Below are 20,699 nucleotides of genomic sequence, written 5' to 3' on the forward strand. Positions count from 1 at the left end.
ACGCTTGCTTAAAGCCAGGAGATCAAACCCAGCTCAGGTTAACAGAGGAAAAGCCTCTCTCTACAAAAGTAAAAAAATTCAAAAAAAAAAAAAAAAAACAGCCAAGTGCGGTGGCTCACGCCTGTAATCCCAGCATTTTGGGAGGCCGAGGTGGGCAGATCACTAGAGGTCAGCAGTTTGAGACCAGCCTGACCAACATGGAGAAACCCCGCCTCTACTAAAAATCAAAATTAGCTGGGCATGGTGACACTTGCCTGTAATCCCAGCTACTCGGGAGGCTGAGGCAGAATCACTTGATCTTAGGAGGCAGAGGTTGCGGTGAGCCGAGATTGCGTCATTGCACTGCACTACAGCCTGGGTAATAAGACCAAAACTCCGTTTCAAAAAAAAAAAACAAAACAAAACAAAAAGGGCCTGGCGTGGTGGCGCATGCCTGTAATCCATGCACTTTAGCAGTCTGAGTTGGGTGGATCACACATTAGCCTGACCGATATGGTGAAACCCCATTTCTACTAAAAATAAAAAAAAATTGGCCGGGCGCGGTGGCAGACGCCTGTAATCCTAGCACTTTGGGAGGCCGAGGTGGGTGGATCACCTGAGGTCAGGAGTTCAATACCAGCCTGGCCATTACAGTGAAACCCCATCTTAAAAAAAAAAGAAATTTATAAAAATTATCAAGGCATGGTGGCACAAGCCTATAGTCCCAGCTACTTGGGAGGCTGAGAAGACAATCGCTTGAACTGGGGAAGTGGAGGTTGTGGTGAGCTGAGATCATGCCACTGCATTCCAGACTAGGCAACAAGAACGAAACTCTGTCTCAAAAACAAAAAATAAAGGGCTGAGTGCAGTGGCTCACACCTGTAATCCCAGCACTTTGGGAGGGCAAGGTGGGCAGATCACGAGGTTAGGAGTTCAAGACCAGCCTGACCAATATGGTGAAACCCAGTCTCTACTAAAAATACAAAAACTAGCTGGGCATGGTGGCACACGCCTGTAGTCCCAGCTACTTGTGAGGCTGAGGCAAGAGAATCGCTTCAACCTGGGAGGTGGAGGTTGCAGTGAACCGAGATCATACCACTGCACTCCAGCCTGGGTGGCAGAGCGAGACTGTCTCAAAACAAACAAACAACAACAAAAAAAACTTACTTAAGAAAAAAAAAAAAGCAAGGTGAATTCCATGAAAATATTATGTTAAGTACAATACAGGTTAGGAAGAACATAAATTGGGAAGTGGAAAGATAATGGCTACAGTTGAGGAACTATTATCTAGCAGAGTAAAAAATGTGTAATTGTGAATATTGTGGGTTAAATAAAAACAAAGTGAAAAGAATTAAAGTCAAATTTTGTTCCCAAACTGACACACATCTGGTAAGAATAAACTAGAAAAAAATAGAAAATGCATAAATACTACTAAGACTGAAGACAGGCCAGAAACTAAAAAAAAGAATATAAGAAATATAATGCCAAAACATTAAATTTATAGCAAATGAACAATTATATATAGAAAAATATAAACTAACAAAACTTAGGAAGAAATACATAAATTTAGAATTACCATTAAAGAAATCTATTTGATAATTAAAAATCTTCACACAGTCAGGCACAGTGTCTCATGCCTGTAATCCCAGCACTCTGTCGGGGCTGAGGCAGGAGAATCGCTTGTGCCCTGGAATTCAAGACCAGCCTGGGCAACATAATGAGACCTTGTCTCTTAAAACAATTTTTTTTTTTTAATTAGCCAGTTGTGGTGGTGTGAACTTATAGTCACAGATATGTGGAAGGCTGAGGTGGGAGGATCGTGTAAGCCCAGGAACTTGAGGCTGCAGTGAGCCATGATAGCACCACTGCACTCCAGCCTGGGTGACGGAGTGAGACCCTGTCTTAAAAAAAAAAAAGTTAAATTTTTGATATGTCCCTACTATATTACTATATAATTGAGAAAAAATAAATTATAGCTCCAGGTATCATATGAATGTTTTTCAGGAACACAATGTTGAGCATAAAAAGCAAGTTTAGAAAAATGCCTACAGAATGACTTCATTTATACAATATTAACAAGCATGGGAAACAAAAGAAGATATTGATTAGGGATAAAACTGGCAAAATTATAAAGCAAAGCAGACAATGCAGCAATCTCTGGATAGTACTTACTTCCAAAGGAGAAAGGAATGGGATGGAATAGTGAAGGGCACAGAGGAAACCTCAAAGATAAACACATTGTTCTTTTTCTTAAACTGAGGGATGGTCCAGAGGTCTCACTGCCTTGTTATACTTTCTATCATACTCGTATTTTATAAATATGATTTTATATTTACTCGATAAGACAAGAACAAATTCCAAATTCACAATCTTCATGCAATACCAGCCCTTCTGTTGCTCAAACCAGAAGCCCATAAATCACTCCTAATAATACAGACTTATCTCTTGCTCTCCATCCATATCTATTACATTAATAAGTCTGTCAATCTCTTCAATATTTCTTAAACTTTTCTACCCACTATTACGTTCACCACCACTCTTGTCAAAGCCTCCATCATCTTATGGTTGAACAACTGCAAAAGCTTCCTAAGTGGAAGACCCTCTCAGTCTCCTAATGGTCAGAGTAATCTGTTATTCTCCCTTATTCTGTATGTCACTGGCTTTCTTCTAGTTCCTTGAATGTGCTAATCCTTTCATTTGCCTCAGAGTTTTTGTTCATGTTGTTCCTTGCTTGAAATCTCTTCCACCATCCCCTTCTCTCCAGCCTGAGCACTGCATCAAGTGTTACTTCCTTAAGTGTTCTACGACTCCAAGACTTTATCTGATCTGATATTTTTGAATAGGATCCCACATCTTACAGTTTTCTTTCGGAACATTCATCACACTTAGTAATTATATATATGTGGTTACTGATTAATGTCTGACTTCCCCTCTTGACTGTAAGCACCACAAAGGCAAGAACGGTATCCATTTTGCTCACCATAATATTTCAAACACCCATCACAGAGGCCAGCATTAGTAAGGCTCAACTAATATTTTCAGAATAAATGAAGAAACTTACTGTGACAACAGTCTGGACTTCCCTGAGCCCCATTTTTCCAATTATAAAAACAACAGATGGTTCTAATTGACATCAAAGGGTCCCTGGAATATCAAAATTGTGGCCAGGCACGGTGGCTCATACCTGTAATCCAAGTACTTTGGGGGCCGAGGCAGGCAGATCACTTGAAGCCAGGAGTTCAAGATCAGCCTGGCCAACATGGCGAAATCCTGTCTCTTGCCAGGCAAAAAGTTAGCCAGGCAAAAAGTTAGCCAGGCATGGTGACGTGTGCCTGTAGTCCCTACTACTACTCAGGAGGCTGAGGGAGGACTGCTTGAGCCCAGGAGATGGATGTTGCAGTGAGCCAAGATCGCACCACTACACTCCAGCCTGGGTGACAAAGTGAGACCCTGCAAAAACAAAACAAAACAAAACAAAAAAAACCAAGACAAAACAAAAACCAAAGTTGTGTGTCTATTGTTCCCCTTCTTCCCTGACCCCAAATGTACTCTCTAACCTTCTGCCTTCTCTGCCTCCTGCTGTCCTCCCGATCCTTGACATTTCAATTCCTCTGGGAAGATTTCCTTAACTCCTGGGCTGAAATGTACTTCCCCTATGACATATCTTTTTTATTTGAACAATCTAGGGCAGGGTGTGGTGGCTCACCTCTGTAATCCCAGCACTTTGGGAGGCTGAGGTGGGTGAATTGCTTGAGCCCAGGAGTTTCAGACCAGCCTGGGCAACATAGTGAAACCACATCTCTACAAATTAAAAACAAAATTAGGCTGTTGTAGTGGCATGTGTCTGTAGTCCCAGCTACTTGGGAGGCTGAGGGGGAAGGATTGCTTCAGCCTGGGAGATCAAGGCTTCAGTGAGCCATTCATGCCACTGCACTCCAGCCTAGGTGAAAGAGCAAGACCATGTCTCAAAAAAAAATAAAGAAAGAAAGAAAAATCTTGTTCATTTACTTGAGACCTCTTGTTTGAGCATTTCTTTTCTTGTGATTACAGTACGTTTGAGTTCTATAATTAAACTCAAATCATATATGTATGCATATATAGCCTCTGAAGGAAAACAATGTCCATGTGGAAATTTTACATTCGTTGAGGGCAGAGAGCTTGCATCACAGTCATTTATTCATATAAGATATATTTACTGGGGGCTCCTTATTGTGAGGCAGCAAAGCGCAGTAGAAAAAGCATGAGTTTTGGAGTAAGACTTGGGTTAGAATCGAACTCTGTCACTTACTGTATAACTGTGAACAAGGTCAATAACCTCTTGGTCCACTTAGGTATCTGTAAGTATGATAATACTTAGCTAGGAGGAGTATATAAACCTCTATTGACAAAATCTTTCTGTACTGTAATTATGCTATAAGACTCTGTCTCATTTGAAATCAGTATTTCTCAAAAGATGAGGGTAGGGTGGATGGTACCACCGAATAGGGGGTGGTTGTGTCACGTGATGGGAAGGGCTAGACGTCAATGACTGAAGGATGCTATTGGCATTCAGAACCTAGAGGCCAGGAATGCTAAATGTCCTGCAATGCAATGGACAATCATACAATACAAGTTGTTCTGTTCAAAATGCCAGTAAGAAATATGTCATTGGGAAATACTACTTTATTTTTATTTATTTATTTGAAATAGAGTCTCTCTATATCGCCCAGGCAGGCTGCAGCACAGTGGCATAGTATTGGCTCACTGCAACCTCCACCTCCCAGGTTTAAGTGAGTCTCCTGCCTCAGCCTCCCAAGTAGCTGGAATTACAGGCACATGCCACCACATCCAGCTAATTTTTGTATTTTTAGTAGAAGTGGGGTTTTATCTTGTTTGCCAGGCTGGTCTCGAACTCCTGACCTCAGGTGATCTGCCCACCTCAGCTTCCCAAAGTGTTGGGATTACAGGTGTGAACCACCACGTCTAGCCTTATTTTCATTTTTAAAGACAGTCTTGCTCTGTTGACTTGGCTGGAGTGCTGTGATATGGTCATAGCCCACTGCAGCCTTGAATTCCTGGGCCTAAGTGATCCTCCCAATTCAGCCTCCCAAACTACATGTGCACATCACCATGCCTGGCTAATTTTTGTTTTTTTTTTTGGTAGAGATGGGGTCAAGCTCTGGCACCCAGGCTGGTCTCAAACTCCTGGCCTCACATGATCCTCCTGCCTTGGCCTACCAAAGTGCTGGACTACAGGCCTGAGTCACTATGCTGGGCCTCAGAAACACCACTTTATATTCAATAATATTACTGTTCATCTTTATATTCTCAGAGTTTAGCATAGCCCTAATATAGGAAGGAAATAAATGTACATCAATGAAATGAAAAAACAAATTATAATGATATCATTTGATTATGTGCCATAGAACAAACTGGATTAGAGCCAAGTATGTCAAAGGTATAACCCTGGTCATGTCAGCCACTATTTTTTTTTTTTTTTTGACGCAGAGTGTCAAAAAAACTCTCTGTTGCCCAGGCTGGAGTGCAGAATGCTCAAGGTCCATTATGTGCTTAAAGACATATCTGAGTGGACCAAATGATGTACCTTGAGAATTCCTGACAGGAAAATACTGACTACTTCTGTAAAGCAATCCTTATTCAGCTGTATGGTCATTTCCATCTGAGTGCAGCCTGGCTAGAACAGGAAATGGAGCAATGTGGACTGTATGAGAAACATATGTTCAGTAGCCACTCTCAGGCAGAAATTTCTGAAAGAATTTGTTTTTTATGTATCCTAGAAATCCAGGTCTTTGGCCTGGTGCAGTGGCTCATGCCTGTAATCCCAGTACTTTGGGAGGCTGAGGTAGGCAGATCACCTGAGGTCAGCAGTTCAAGACCAGCCGGACCAACATGGAGAAACTCCATTTCTACTAAAAATACCAAGTGTGCCAGGCCTGGTGGTGCATGTCCATAATCCCAGCTACTCAGGAGGCTGAGGCAGGGGAATTGCATGAACCCGGGAGGCGGAGGTTGTGGTGAGACGAGATCATACTATTGGACTCTAGTTTGGGCAACAAGAGTAAAACACTCCATTTCAAAAAAAAAAAAAAAATCTAGGTCTTCTCCGCACATTCTACTTACCTTTTGCAAATCAGTGGAAAGCTGCCGAATGAGTGCTTGAAGCTCTTGCTCCTTTTGTTCCAGGACCGTGATCTTACTTTCTGCACCTGTTTTTGAAGCTATCACATGATCTCTTCATCAAAAGAAAGCAGACAATGAACAAATTTGGATATTTCATCTAATACACAGTCTTCTGCAGGAAAAATACAAATGGTTCCTTCTATGTCAGGCCTACAAGCCTTATTAGCCACATGAAGGGTTTCAATGGAAAAAGCCTCAGCTCTCTCTGAAGCAGGAGCCCAAAGAGAAAAAATCCACCCTAGTTTAAGAAAGAAATCCTGACCTGCCTTTGCTTAGTCTATAATACCTTACAAACTAAAACCACATTGAATTGCTCAGCAGGGCTGGAACTGTCTTGAGCTTCAGCAGCTGAAGGGGTAAGTGGGTTGGAGGTAGGGTGGGGCCTGAATCCTAGGCAGGTAAGGATGTATCCAGAAGCCTTTGCCAGCACTGGAATCAGAAAGTGGTGAGATGAACAATGGGTAAAGGTGGGCAGGCTATAGCCAGAACTATACTAACACCTCTTCCCAAGGGCCCCACAGACCAAGCAAGAACCTCTGGTCTTCCAGCGTTGAGTAGTGTCTCTGCAATTCTTCTAGCTTCTGGCTTAAGTCTGATGATGTCTGATTGGAGTTCATCAACTCCTCCTGGGTACGACTAAGTTCTCTGGTTCGTGCCTCCAATTCTTGCTCCATTTTCCCTAGACTTTCTTCTTTTTTTAAAAGCTGACACAAAAATACAAAGTTTCACTGGGCTATGCTAAGAAAAATACACTTAAGACCAGGTGTGGTGACTCACGCCTGTAATCCCAGAACTTTGGGAGGCTGAGGCACGTAGATCATTTGAGATCAGGATTTCTTTTTTCTGAGACGGAGTTTCACTCTTGTTACCCAGGCTGGAGTGCAATGGCGCGATCTCGGCTAACTGCAACCTCCGCCTCCTGGGTTCAGGCAATTCTCCTGCCTCAACCTCCTGAGTAGCTGGGATTACAGGCACGCGCCACCATGCCCAGATAATTTTTTGTATTTTTTTTAGTAGAGTTGGGGTTTCACCATGTTGACCAGGATGGTCTTGATCTCTTGACCTCGTGATCCACCCACCTCAGCCTCCCAAAGTGCTGGGATTACAGGCGTGAGCCACCGCGCCCGGCCAAGATCAGGATTTCAAGACCAGCCTGGCTAACATGGAAAAACCCTGTCTCTACTAAAAACACAAAAATTAGCCAGGCATGGTGGCGGGCGCCTGTAATCCCAGCTACTCGGGAGGCTGTGGTGGGAGAATTGCTTGAACCTGGGAGGTAGGGGTTGCAGTGAGCCAAGATTGTGTCACCGCACTCCAGCCTGGGTGAAAGAGTCAGACTCCATCTCAAGAAAAAAGAAAAATACACCCAAGAACAAATCTGGGCTGGGTATAGTGGCCCATGCCTGTAATGCCACCATTTTGGGAGGCGGAGGAAGGCATATCGTCTGAGCCCAGGAGTTCAAGACTGGCCTGGGTAACATGGTGAAACACCATCTCTACAAAAAATACAAAAATTAGCCAGGCATGGTAGTGTGCCTGTAATCCCAGCAACTCAGGAGGCATAGGTGGAAGAATCCCTTGAGCCCAGGAGGTCAAGGCTGCAGTGAGCCATGATCATGCCACTGTGCCACATGATCATGCCTGGGCGACACAGCAAGACCCTATCTCAAAAAAAAAAAAAAAGAAAGAAAGAAAAGAAAAAAAAAATCTAAACTCCTCAGGCATGGTGGCACACGCCTGTAGTACATGCTTATAGTCCCAGTTACTCAGGTGGCTAAAGTGGGAGAAGAGCTTGAGCCCATGAGTTTGAGGCTGCAATGTACTATGATGACACCTATGAGTATCATTAGACTCCAGCCTTCGCAACACTGTGAGATTCCATCTATTAAAAAAAAAAGTGGACCAATAGCCAAACTTTTATAACATTTTTGTGGGTTTATAAGAGGATTTATATGCCCAGTTGTTTAAAAAAAAACAACAGAAAAAGAACATTTCAAACAGAACTTTTCCATTTTAATAAATTTTAAAACATACAAATATTATTGGTGTATGTTTATCAGCAATTAGAGAGTGATGACTAGTAAAATCAGAGTGAATAATCATCTATTCAGTATTTAGCTACTAAAACAAAAATGCATACCATGTGCTTTACTTTACTTAGTTCCTGCTGCTGGAACCCCTCTAATTCATCCATTTCATCTCTTCTTTGGAAAAGATTCATACTCTGGTTCTTTACCTCCTGTAACTGGGCTGTCAGAATACTTTTCTCCTGTTTCAAAGAAGAAGACATCAACTCAGGCAACTAAAGCATTAGAAATCTGTATTATAAAAGTGAAAATCTTTTTTTTTTTTAATTTTTATCTTTAGAGACAGAGTCTTACTAGTTGCCTGGGCTGGCCTTGAACTCCTGGGCTCAAGTGATCCTCCTGCCTTGGCCTCCCAAAGAGCTAAGATTACAGACATGAGCCACTACACCCAGCCTGAAAGTGGAATTCTTTTTTAGTATTGAGACGGAGTCTTGCTCTGTCACCAGGCACCAGGCTGAAGTGCAGTGGCACAATTTTGGCTCACTGAAACCTCTGCCTCCCGAGTTCAAGCAATTCTCCTGCCTCAGTCTCCTGAGGAGCTGGGACTACAGATGTGTGCCACCGTGCCCAGCTAATTTTTGTATTTTTAGTAGAGACAGGGTTTCACCATGTTGGCCAGGATGGTCTCAATCTCTTGACCTTGTGATCCACCCACCTGGGCCTCCCAAAGTGCTGGGATTACAGGCATGAGTCACTGGGCCCGGCCAAAAGTGGAATTCTTAATAGAAAAAATCTTCAGGAAATCTCATGCCAATGGACAATAATGCATTGATAACAGGAAGCCTTACAGAAATGTGGCATTATTTACAAATTCTTTAATTAAATTAACCCTTTAACTAGAAATTTTATTTATTTAAAAATTAATGTGTTTTAAATTATTGTGAAAAAAGGGAATAAGAGCAATAATTATGTAGAACTTTTTTTTTTTTTTTTTTGGTAGAGACAGGATCTTGCCCTATTATCCAGGCTGGTCTTGAAGGCTCGGCCTCTCAAAGTATTGATACATATGAACCACTGTGCATGGCCTACGTAGAACTTTAAAGTTCTTACATCTGTTTAGCAAGTCCAGATATATTTTACAGGTCTATTCTTTTTTTGTTGTTGTTTTTTGACAGAGTCTCACTCTGTTACCCAGGTTGGACTGCAGTAATGTAATCTCGGCTCACTGCAACCTCCGCCTCCCAGGTCGAAGTGATTCTCATACCTCAGCCTCCCGAGTAGCTGAGATTAGAGGCATGCACCACCATACCCGGCTAATTTTTCTACTTTTAGTAGGGACAAGGTTTTGCCATGTTGGCTAGGCTGGTCTCAAACTCCTGACTTCAGGTGATCTGCCTGCCTTGGCCTCCCAAAGTTCTGGGATTACAGGAGTGAGCCACTGTGCCCAGCCTTATTTTATATGTCTAATCTTACTGACACACTGAACTAGCCGAAAAACATGACTAATGAGTAAGATTAAATGCCCGAAAAAAAACTAAAAGCACACAGATTAAATGTAGAACTTATTTCAGTTAATGAGTTAAAAAAAAAAAAAAAAAAAAGGCTGGGCGCGGTGGCTCAAGACTATAATCCCAGCACTTTGGGAGGCCGAGGCAGGTGGATTACAAGGTCAAGAGATTGAAACCATCCTGGTCAACATGGTGAAACCCCGTCTCTATAAAAATACAAAAAATTAGCTGGGCATGGTAGCGTGTGCCTGTAATCCCAGCTACTCAGGATGAGGCAGGAGAATTGCCTGAACCCAGGAGGCGGAGGTTGCAGTGAGCCGAGATCGCGCCACTGCACTCCAGCCTGGGTAACAAGAGCGAAACTCCGTCTCAAAAAAAAAAAAAAATTAGGCATGACTGGTATCAGCGGGTTACAGTTTATTAAATGATCATTTCTAGAAGTGGACTCTTGCCTCTAATCTCAGCACTTTGAGAGGTCAAGGTGGGCCTATCAGTTGAACCTAGGAGTTGGAGACCAACCCCAGCTCTATAAAAAAGTACAAATAAAGTAGTGGGGGATGGGGGCATGTGCTTGTAATCCCAGCTACTTGGGAAGCTGAGGTGGGAGAATTGCCTGAGCCTGAGAAGTCAAGGCAACAGTGAGCCGTGACTGTGCCACTAAAAACATGTTTGTTTTTTTTTTAGATGGACTTTTGCTCTTGTTGCCCAGGCTGGAGTGCAATGGTGCTCATTGCAACCTCCACCTCCCAGGTTCAAGTGATTCTCCTGCCTTAGTCTCCTGAGTAGCTGGGATTACAGGCAAGAACCACCACGCCTAGCTAATTTTGTATTTTTAGTAGAGACGGAGTGTCTCCATGTTGGTCAGGCTGGTCTCGAATTCCTGACCTCAGGTGATCCGCCCACCTCAGCCTCCCAAAGTGCTAGGATTACAGGTGTGAACCACTGCACCTGGACAAAAAAAATCTTTAACAATTAAAGTGGCTTCAAAGACCTATATAGATATCTCATTACTATTTCCTACTCTAGAAAATTTCCCCAACCTCTCCTTAAAAAATAAAAACAAAACGAAGAGAAAATTGCCTTTGTGAACCTTGTGAACCTAAGTAGGTTTTTTAGTCAGTTCAGTACAATTTGCTTATCCTTTACCAAATTTTTAAAAGATAAAAAAACAGTTCAATGAGAATTTCAATTGCCATTATCTTGTTTATTTTATGGTAAGAAAATCTTAACCTGGCCGGGCACGGTGGCTCAAGCCTGTAATCCCAGCACTTTGGGAGGCCGAGGCAGGTGGATCACGAGGTCAAGAGATCGAGACCATCCTGGTCAACGTGGTGAAACCCCGTCTCTACTAAAAATACAAAAAATTAGCTGGGCATGGTGGCGCATGCCTGTAATCCCAGCTACTCAGGAGGCTGAGGCAGGAGAATTGCCTGAACCCAGGAGGTGGAGGGTGCAGTGAGCCAAGATTGCGCCATTGCACTCCAGCCTGGGTAACGAGCAAAACTCTGTCTCAAAAAAAAAGAAAATCTTAACCTAACCCATATCTCCATATTTAAAAACACTGTCATTAATAGCATATGTTTGAGGATTTTTTTTTTTTCCAAGCACAGGTTTCCTTGGGACTTTTCTATAATTCTTTCCTTATATAAAAATGTTGCCAGGCACAATGGCTCACCTCTATAATCCTAGCACTTTGGGAGGCCAGGCAGGAGGATCACTACAGTCTAGGAGTTCAAGACCAGCCTGGGCAACACAGTGAGACTTCATCTCTACTAAACATTTTGAAACAATTAGCTGGGCATTGTGGCTCATGTCTGTAGTCCCAGCTACTGAGGAAGCTGAGGTGTCAAAATCATTTGAGCACCCAGAAGGTTGCACTGCTTCCAGCCTGGGCAACAGAACAAGATCTTGTCTTAAAAAAAAAAAAAAAAATTAATGTATTCTCCTAGCTTTAAAATCAGATTTTTTTTTTTTTTTTTTGAGACGGAGTTTCCCTCTTGTTACCCAGGCTGGAGTGCAATGGCACAATCTTGGCTCACTGCAACCTCCGCCTCCTGGGTTCAGGCAATTCTCCTGCCTCAGCCTCATGAGTAGCTAGGATTACAGGCACACGCCACTATGCCCAGCTAATTTTTTGTATTTTTAGTAGAGATGGGGTTTCACCGTGTTGACCAGGATGGTCTCGATCTCTTGACCTCGTGATCCACCCACCTCGGCCTCCCAAAGTGCTGGGATTACAGGCGTGAGCCACCGTGCCCGGCCCAATCAGATTTCTATAGAACAGAAATTAAATAGTTAACATGGTGTTGTATAGAAAAAATAGTAGACTCTATTGATTATTTTAAAACTAAAATGTTTTTCCAATTGTAGACTTGAAATTTCATCTTCTTGTTCATATCTGGGAACCAGGAATATATTACTTAAGGTACCTGCACCGTGTTATACAAGCAATGGTACTAGAATAATCAATTTTCCTCATCTATATCTAGCCAAGAGGTTCTCATATATGTACAGTGCTGAGCCTTGAGAAATGTCTTCCTGCCCCGCTGCTTCATCTTGAAGTGTTCCTAATATTACCGCAGTGTCAATCAGAACCACAGCAAGAAAGAAAAGGCCAACTCTCATCAGGCATTTTGAAGATGGTTTAATACAGGGGCTTATCAAAGCTGTGGGATGGGTAAGATACCCCAAAAGACAATGTGCTACTAACAGTTGGGCATAAAGAGGCAAAAAGAAGCAGAGGTTATAGGAAACCTAGAGAGAGAAAAACAAAGAAGGCAAACCAAAGGTCCAACTGAAGCTGTGACTTTTGGCCATGAAATGTAACTAAACTGAAGAGACCCCACATGGAGAAAGGTGGGGGAAGAAACATCCTGACCACACCTTCTTCCACACATGGTTCTTTAAGGGTTCCCCACTGGCTGAACCCAACCAGATGCCAGAGGACATTTTGAGGCCTGCTGATACAGACTGTATCAGCATTCTGGTATAGAGAGAAAGAGAAGAGAGGAGGTGTGCAGAGTATATCAGGAGGGGCAAACAAAAGACATCCTGCACATTCATCAAAAAAGGGGAGGATCTGAACTTTTCAAGTCAGTATCTAATCGTAAATTGTCCTGGTTCCAAGAGGTGGTAGAGTGATCAGTATGTTGGCTATCGAATAAAATGTTTTCCAAACCCTGGAGACAAGACCAACGCAAATGAGACAAAAATAAAGATGAACTAACCTTTTCAAGCCGATCCATCTTTTCTGACCATTCCTAAAACAAAACAATAAAAAGGTATGGTTTTCAGGGAAGAGTTAATACAAGAATTAATCCCTGTTAATACAAGGATGTTCAGAAAACAAAACAACCCAACTCTCCCCAGAAGGAAACCAACCAAACAAACAAAACAAAAAAGCCAATTTTTAAAAATGCATAAATTTGGCTTAATATTAAGAAAGGCAAGAGTCATAAAAGTAGAAGAAACTGAACTTTATATAAGATTCTAGAATATAATGAATTCATGAATATAAACCTGCAGATTTTTACTAAGCAGGGCACCCAAGCAAAGCCATATCTGCGGTTCATATTCAGCTTTTCAGCTTGTTCCTGGGAGTGTTGCCGTGAGTATTACTATTCTTGGGAGTGGGTAGCTGGGATTAGCTGAGTTGAGTAATTCTGCAAATGATGTTTAGAAATTAATTCCTGAAATTGGGGGAGTAGGGGGAATCTTTTGCCGTCCCTGATAATTATTTTCCTTTTCATTTTAATTTTACCATTTGATTTTGATTTTATGCAACATGCTTTATGCCATCTGTATAAGTCAAAAGAAAAGGAATTATGCCCCCAATCACAAACCATAAAATAGTGGGGGGGGGGGGGGACCCATTTGCACAAAAGGCAATATCCTGATTGCCTATAATCAGAATCCATCCATTTTAGATTATTTCTTCATTTATATACATTCATACCATAGCTATCCACTAAATATTGGTAAATGGTATTTTTTTCTAGCTACTAAATGTCCTAGATGATGAACAGACACTTTAAAACCAACCAACCAAGCAACCCACCCACCTCCTCCAGATGAAATAAATGATACAATTTCTTAAGTGAAACATAATAAACTATCTTAAATACATCAAAATTATCATAACAATATATTGATGCTTATCTTAAATTTAAAATGCCATCCATTATTCTGAACAAAATATATTTCACAATTACTGTAATAGCCAGTAACAGAATTATTTTTCTTCCTTGTGGTTATTCATTCAGCATCTTCCAATGGATGGATCTGTTGAGATTATAGGAATTCCCCTTTGTCCAGCTGGTTTGGATTGAAGAAATGTGAGAACAGAGTTGGAAGAACTCTGTATACTGTGGATTGTGACTGGATCAGTAACATCTTCTCCAGGATAAAAGGCAAATGTTTGGGGGTTAGACTTTCAGAGAGGTTTATAGAGGGCAGAGACCTTTTCTCTTATTTTGGGGCCTGCTATCAGATTACAAATACACTATTTCCATTCTCAATTTTATGAAACTACACAGATGCAAGGAATGATACTCTCACATTCTGGACACATTTCATGATTAAAACTGTAAAGTTTTTTACTTTACAAGAAGAGGCCAAAGAAAACCTTAAAGAACTTGGAACATTCCTCTTCTCCTAGGCTGTAAATATTTTCCATAGTTTATGTCATGATTTTTGAAATCATGTCACTAAATGAAATTTTTCCACCAGTTTTGGGCAGTGCCACATATAAAATACCTGGTCCTTTCTGGCTAATGCCAAAGCCAGTCCTTCTGCCATTTTGGCTCTGTTGGCTTGGAATGTCTCATTCTGCTCTTGAAATTTCCGCATGGAAGCTGTTAACAAAGAGGCTCTATTTGAGATATGGAAATACTTCAAAAACAGCATGACAAATAGCCCATGTGATTACTTTACAACTGTCACCTAATGAAAAAGGCCAAAGTGACATAAGTGGATTATGATACTTGGAAAAGCTTGATCTACCTCAACTTTCCAGGAGAATCTTTTGGCCTTAGTAATAGACCACAGTTTTTGTTTATTTGTTTCCCTATTGTTTTTGTTTTTTATAATACACAAGTACATATATTTAGAAAGATGCCAAAAAGTAACTTTTTAAATGGTACAATGATAGAACACTGAGTTAGGTAGGTTGCCAGAAAACATTAAAGCTCATGCTAAGTGATGGCTACTACCACTTTATCAGAATTAAAAACAAAAACAAAAATCAAAACAAAGCAAAACAAACAAAAAACCTTTCTTTTACTTTATTTTCCTTAACAGTTTTTTTAGTACATAACAACAACAAAAAAATAACTTTCTACTTCTATTAACATCTTTCTTGGGTGGTACCCAAAGAACACGTGGTTTAGGGTAGACTAAACAAAATGTATGCCTTATTGCTGAGGGAGTGATGACAGAGATTGCTCCCAGTCACTCAACACAGCAGTAATGAAGCTATGGTGAGAACCCATTTCCTAATCCAGACCTAAGGGATAGGTACTAGATTTTATTAAAATCTGAGGGTAGCCTAAATAAAGGGGCTCAACTGGATAGAGACAAGCTGATACACAAAATGACCTGCTCCTAAGAATCACACCCATAAGGCAACATAAATACAAGTTGTATACTTATAAATATCAGACAAATGTTCTATCAACCTGATTAAGAGGTATACTAGTTATAAAGATCTGTGCTCTCATGAAGGACAAACTTAACCGTACACTATTGTTTCATTTCAAAAAACTAAACCCTGAAAATATTGAAAAAAGCAGGAAAAAAATACGTACAATCCTGGTGTTTTTCTAATGCAATTTCAAGCTTCTCTTTTATCTTCTGCAAGTTTCGGACCTGTTCAGCATAGCCTTGGGTGAGGAGGGTGACGCACATACCAGAAATGGACAAACATCAGGAAAGGAAGTTAATTAAACAAAAAAATGAGTGGAAATGATGATGATTTTCTTAACCTGAAAACCATTCCTGATAAGGAAAGCTAGGCAGACAGCCTCCCATTAACAATGAACAACACAGGCAAACAAGTATAGTACAAACTATCCATGGTGTATAAACAGTGAGTACAAAAAGGCAGGTTTGTTTAGCCTTGATAGAGAACAAGAATTAGGCTTAGCCTGTTGATCAGAAATGTCCTGCTATGAAATACACAGATTTGTCTCTTGACTTAATTTCAAGTCTCAGTTTCCACTTCCTCTTCCAGCCTCAGCAGTAGGACAGACCAAAGCAAGCTCACTAAACAGCTGCTTGTAGTCCACACAACTCAGGAACAGTAGTCAGGGCTGTAACAAACACTTTAGGTGCAGCATTGTCTTTACAGTGATAGCACTTAATTTTCTAAAAAAAACGTGAGCTCCCTTTCTACACAGGAAGTGGGTTACCTATGCCATAGTAAATGTAAAGGCCAGAATTAATTATCTAGGTGGTCAAACAAAATTGTTACAGTTTAGCAAAAACATAGACAGTAGCTCAAATCCCAACTCTGTCAGTTCTTAGCTAGGGACCTTAAGCAAATTACTGATCCTGTAGTATTAGTTTCTTCATATATTAAATCGTGATATTAATTGTACCTACCACAAAAGATGCATTAGATAATAAAACATTTTACTTCCCTTAAGTGCTTCACACACAGTGCTCTATGAAATGTAGCTGTTATTGTTGTTATTGTGACTGCTATCATTATTATTACTCATACTAATACCGTAGGACAATACACAGGACACAGTGGGCCCAATAAATGTCAGCTCTCTTCTCTGACCCTCTGTAACATAAGTCAAGCCCAACTATTCTTCCTAGCATATGGGGAAGGCACATATATTATTTTATAACTCTCTCTCTAACATTAAACAAATGTAAGATTGCTTTACCTCTGTTACTAATATTTATGAGTAGGAGTAACAGGGTTGCAACAATTAAATTTAAAGCAGATATAATTAAGACTCTAGTATCAAACAAATCTGGGTTTGAATCCCAGCTCTACCATTTCCTATTTGTGAGGCCTTAACCTTGCTAAGCCTAATAAGGCTCTAGCGAGGACAAAATAATTAACGGGTAGTTGTAAGCTATGCTATGAACCTTTGATAGCTACACAAATATAAATACTTCACATACAACTTGGTGAATCTGGGTCTGACACCTATACAAATACAAATATTTCACATACTACTTGGTGAATTTGGGTCTGCTGTTTTACTCCAATAAAATGGGAATTAAAAGGCCAACGGACAAAAAGAGACACAGAAGCCATGAACCACTTTACAGGATGAAGCTTTCCAAATGTATCCACTGGCAGAAACCAAAATAATAACTCACAATTCTATCATGAACATGCCCTCCTCAGGCAAAGGATATAATGGGAGCTGTGTAAATTGTAAACTGCACACGAAAGACAAAATGAGAGTTACACCTTCTATCCAGGTGCTGAGTCAGAAATACCATTGAAAAGTGACCCGAAGACCTACAACAACACTTACACAGGTGATGTGAGCTGCAGCAAGTGGCACCACAGTGCCAATCTCTCTCCTGTGCTGATGAATCCAGTATCTGTCAGCCATTCCCTTTAAATACTAATCCTATCCCTTTCCACCTGAAAGCAGGCTATGCTAAGGGTGGAAGATGGTCAAATCTATTGTACATATACTATTAGTATCCTTTATTTCCATGGCTAGAAACCTCAGGAGCAGAAAAATATTTTTTTAATAAACTTTCAAATTCAGTTTTGAATTTGCGTTATTTAATACACAAAAGAAAGGGGGTATACTTGCTCCTTTCTAAGAAGATCAAAATGATATGTGAAAATAACTACAAAGTTATCCTATATGACTATTGTATAGGAAGAGAGTCAAGCAAGCCAAGTTTCCTGTTGTTTGCTTTTTATGAGTTCTTAGACATACCAGAAAGTCTGGCCTCTAACTTCCGTATCTGTTCATTTCTTCTCAAAAGTTGGGATGAAAGATCTTCTCTGGAGCTGCTTCCATCAGAAGCCTGTTGAGGTAGACACAAGGAAGGTTATATTCATATACGTGTGAGATCAAGTACTGAGCCAGAAAGTGACAAGTCTTATTTTAGGTTTGGTTACACTTTAATTAATTGTAATCACTGAAAAGCTTCTTAACGTAACTGGGCCTAGTTTCTCTACCTGGAAAGTGGAAGCAACACTATCTTTCCCTTATAATGTGAAGGAGAGAGGAGATGTTTAACAGATGAACTGTATGTGCATATATGCTACTGAAATAAATAATTTATATTACATAAACACTAAAAATTATAAATTATATATTTAATTACAAAAAATTTATATATTTGTTATACATAAATTATATATAAATTACATATACAGATTATATAATTTATATTACAAGTATATAATACAAAAAATATATTTGCAATCATTTAAAAAATCACTTTATCTTTCCCAAAGTAGAGTCCTGGGATAAAGTAGGGAGGGTTCTTTAACTAGGGATCAAACGCTGGTCTATGACTATGACTCTGACTCCTTCACTGATATAATAAAGTTTCAGTATCTTCATCTATAAAACAGAGAGATATTAATCTAAAACTCTAACTTGCCTCATAGACTTTAGCAGACAATATGCATTCAACAAACCAATATAGTAATAAAGCATGTTTTCCCCAACAAACCAGATTATTTTAAAATAAATGAATACTACTATTACTATGGACATCACTTGCTATTGCTAATAACTCAGTTTTTAAAAACCTTTTACTTTTCATTATAAAATTTCTCAAAATATAGAAAAGGAGATTGGTCTAATGAACGTTCTCCATCTACTCTCACAATTGCTGATGCTTTCCCTTATTTGCTTATCAATTTTTATTTTTCCAAAGTAATTTAAATAACAGACATCATGGCATTTCATCCTACTCTGATAACCATTTCTAAAAAATAAGGTTATTTCTCTTCATAGACAACATCTGATTATCATTGCTAACAAAATTTAAAATACTAACATTCAGTCCTTAATCATGTTTCCCACTGTATCCCTAAAATGTTTTTAAAGATGGTTCAATAATACACTTCAAATATTCATCTATATGTCCAGCCACTTGCCCATCCAATATGTTCTGAGAGTCAGGACAGTGGATAGTTAAGAGGAGAGTCTCAGCCAGTCGTGGTGGCTCATGCCTGTAATCCCACACTTTGGGAGGCTGAGGCGAGTGGATCACCTGAGGTCAGTAGTTCGAGACCAGCCTGGCCAACATGACAAAACCTACAAAAATACAAAAATTAGCTGGGCATGGTGGCAGGTGCCTGTATTCCCAGCTGCCTGGGAGGCTAAGGCAGGAGAATCACTTCAACCTGGAAGGCAGAGGTTGCAGTGAGCTGAGATCGCACCATTGCACTCCAGCCTGGGCAACAAGAGTGAAACTCCGTCTCAAAAAAAAAAAAAAGAAGGGTCTCTGGTGTCAGCCCTTGGTTCAGGTTCCGGCTTTACCACAGATACGCTGTAAGAACTTAGGCTCAACACTCAACTTCTCTGTGCACTGGGCTTCCTCATATGCAATCTGTGATAACATGTATCATTTGCCTCACAGAGATGTGATGAGGATTAAGTAAATCAATACGGGCTGGGTGCGGTGGCTCAAGCCTGTAATCCCAGCACTTTGGGAGGCCGAGGTGGGTGGATCACGAGGTCAACAGATCGAGACCATCCTGGTCAACATGGTGAAACCCCGTCTCTACTAAAAATACAAAAAATTAGCTGGGCATGGTGGCACATGCCTGTAATCCCAGCTACTTGGGAGGCTGAGGCAGGAGAATTGCCAGAACCCAGGAGGCGGAGGTTGCCGTGAGCCGAGATTGCGCCATTGCACTCCAGCCTGGGTGACAAGAGCGAAACTCCATCTCAAAAAAAAAAAAGTAAATCAATACTTGTCAAATCCCTAAAACACAGCCTGGCACATATTAGCATTAATATATGCCATCTATTACTAGTTGTCTTAGTTTCTTTGAGCTGCTATAATGAAATATCATAAAGTGGGTGACTTATAAACAACAGAAATGTATTTCTCAAAGTTCTGAAGTCTAAGAAGTCCAAAATCAAGGTGCCAGCAGATTCAGTGTCTAGTGAGGACCCACTTTCTGGTTCATACATGACACCTAGCTGTGCCCTCACATGGTAGCAAGGGCAAGGCAGCTTTCTGGGCCTCTTTTGTAACAGCACTAATCCCATTCATGAGATCTCCTCCCTCATGAGCTAATCATTCTGAGAGGCTTCACCTCCTCATATTATCACTCCGGTGATTAGTTTTCGATATATGAACTTTTGGGGACACAAACATTCAGACCACTGCACTAGGAGCATAAGAAACTGTTATGAAGGCTGGGTGCAGTGGCTCACGCTTGTAATCCCAGCACTTTGGGAGGCACAGGCGGACAGATCACAAGGTCAGGAGTTCAAGACCAGCCAACACAGTGAAACCCCAACTCTACTAAAGATACAAAAATTAGCTGGGCGTGGTAGTGAGCACCTGTAATCCCAGCTACTTGGGAGGCTGAGCCAGGAGAATCACTTGAACCCGGGAGGCAGAGGTTGCAGTGAGCTGACATTGCACCACTGCACTCCGACCTGGGTGACAGAGACTCCATCTCAAAAAAATAAAAACCTGTTTGATTATTACTGTTAGTGAGACATCCTATGTCTCAGTACTGTGCTAAGCACAAGGAATAGTGGTGAAACAAAGAGCTCCTATCCAAAATAGCAGCAGCAGTAGAAGCTAATTATGAAATGCTTACAGCCAGACACCATGCTAAGTGCTTTACATCCTACGCACAAGAACTGACATTATAGGCCTCAGACTGTTATCCTCAGAAAGGACTGCTTTTTTTAAATTTATTTTTTATTGAGACAGAGTCTTGCTCCATCACCGAGGCTGGAGTGCAGTGGTACAATCTTGGCTCACTGCAACCTCCGCCTTCTGGGTTCAAGTGATTCTCTTCCCTCAGCCTCCTGAGTAG

At 40.8% G+C, this 20,699-nt stretch overlaps 1 protein-coding gene across 13 annotated transcripts in view; it reads right to left on the minus strand.

Moving 5' to 3' along the window:
* GOLGA1 (golgin A1) overlaps positions 1-20,699 on the minus strand; it is a 65,269-nt gene that overhangs the window by 36,975 nt on the left and 7,595 nt on the right. For 4 of the 13 annotated variants that reach the window (XM_035257341.3, XM_002743309.7, XM_009002881.5 and 1 more), the window contains exons 4-10: positions 17,614-17,704; positions 15,499-15,573; positions 14,450-14,547; positions 12,922-12,954; positions 8,300-8,428; positions 6,694-6,863; positions 6,100-6,211 (exon numbers count right to left, since the gene is read on the minus strand). In XM_035257341.3, coding sequence (XP_035113232.1) covers positions 6,100-6,211; positions 6,694-6,863; positions 8,300-8,428; positions 12,922-12,954; positions 14,450-14,547; positions 15,499-15,573; positions 17,614-17,704 — 708 coding nt within the window. The remainder of the gene's footprint in view (positions 1-6,099; positions 6,212-6,693; positions 6,864-8,299; positions 8,429-12,921; positions 12,955-14,449; positions 14,548-15,498; positions 15,574-17,613; positions 17,705-20,699) is intronic. The other 9 variants (XM_078326953.1, XM_009002895.5, XM_078326934.1 and 6 more) reach the window with 4 other exon arrangements.

The sequence above is a fragment of the Callithrix jacchus genome, chromosome 1 (genome assembly GCF_049354715.1).
Source record: "Callithrix jacchus isolate 240 chromosome 1, calJac240_pri, whole genome shotgun sequence".
Taxonomy (NCBI): Eukaryota; Metazoa; Chordata; class Mammalia; order Primates; family Cebidae; genus Callithrix; species Callithrix jacchus.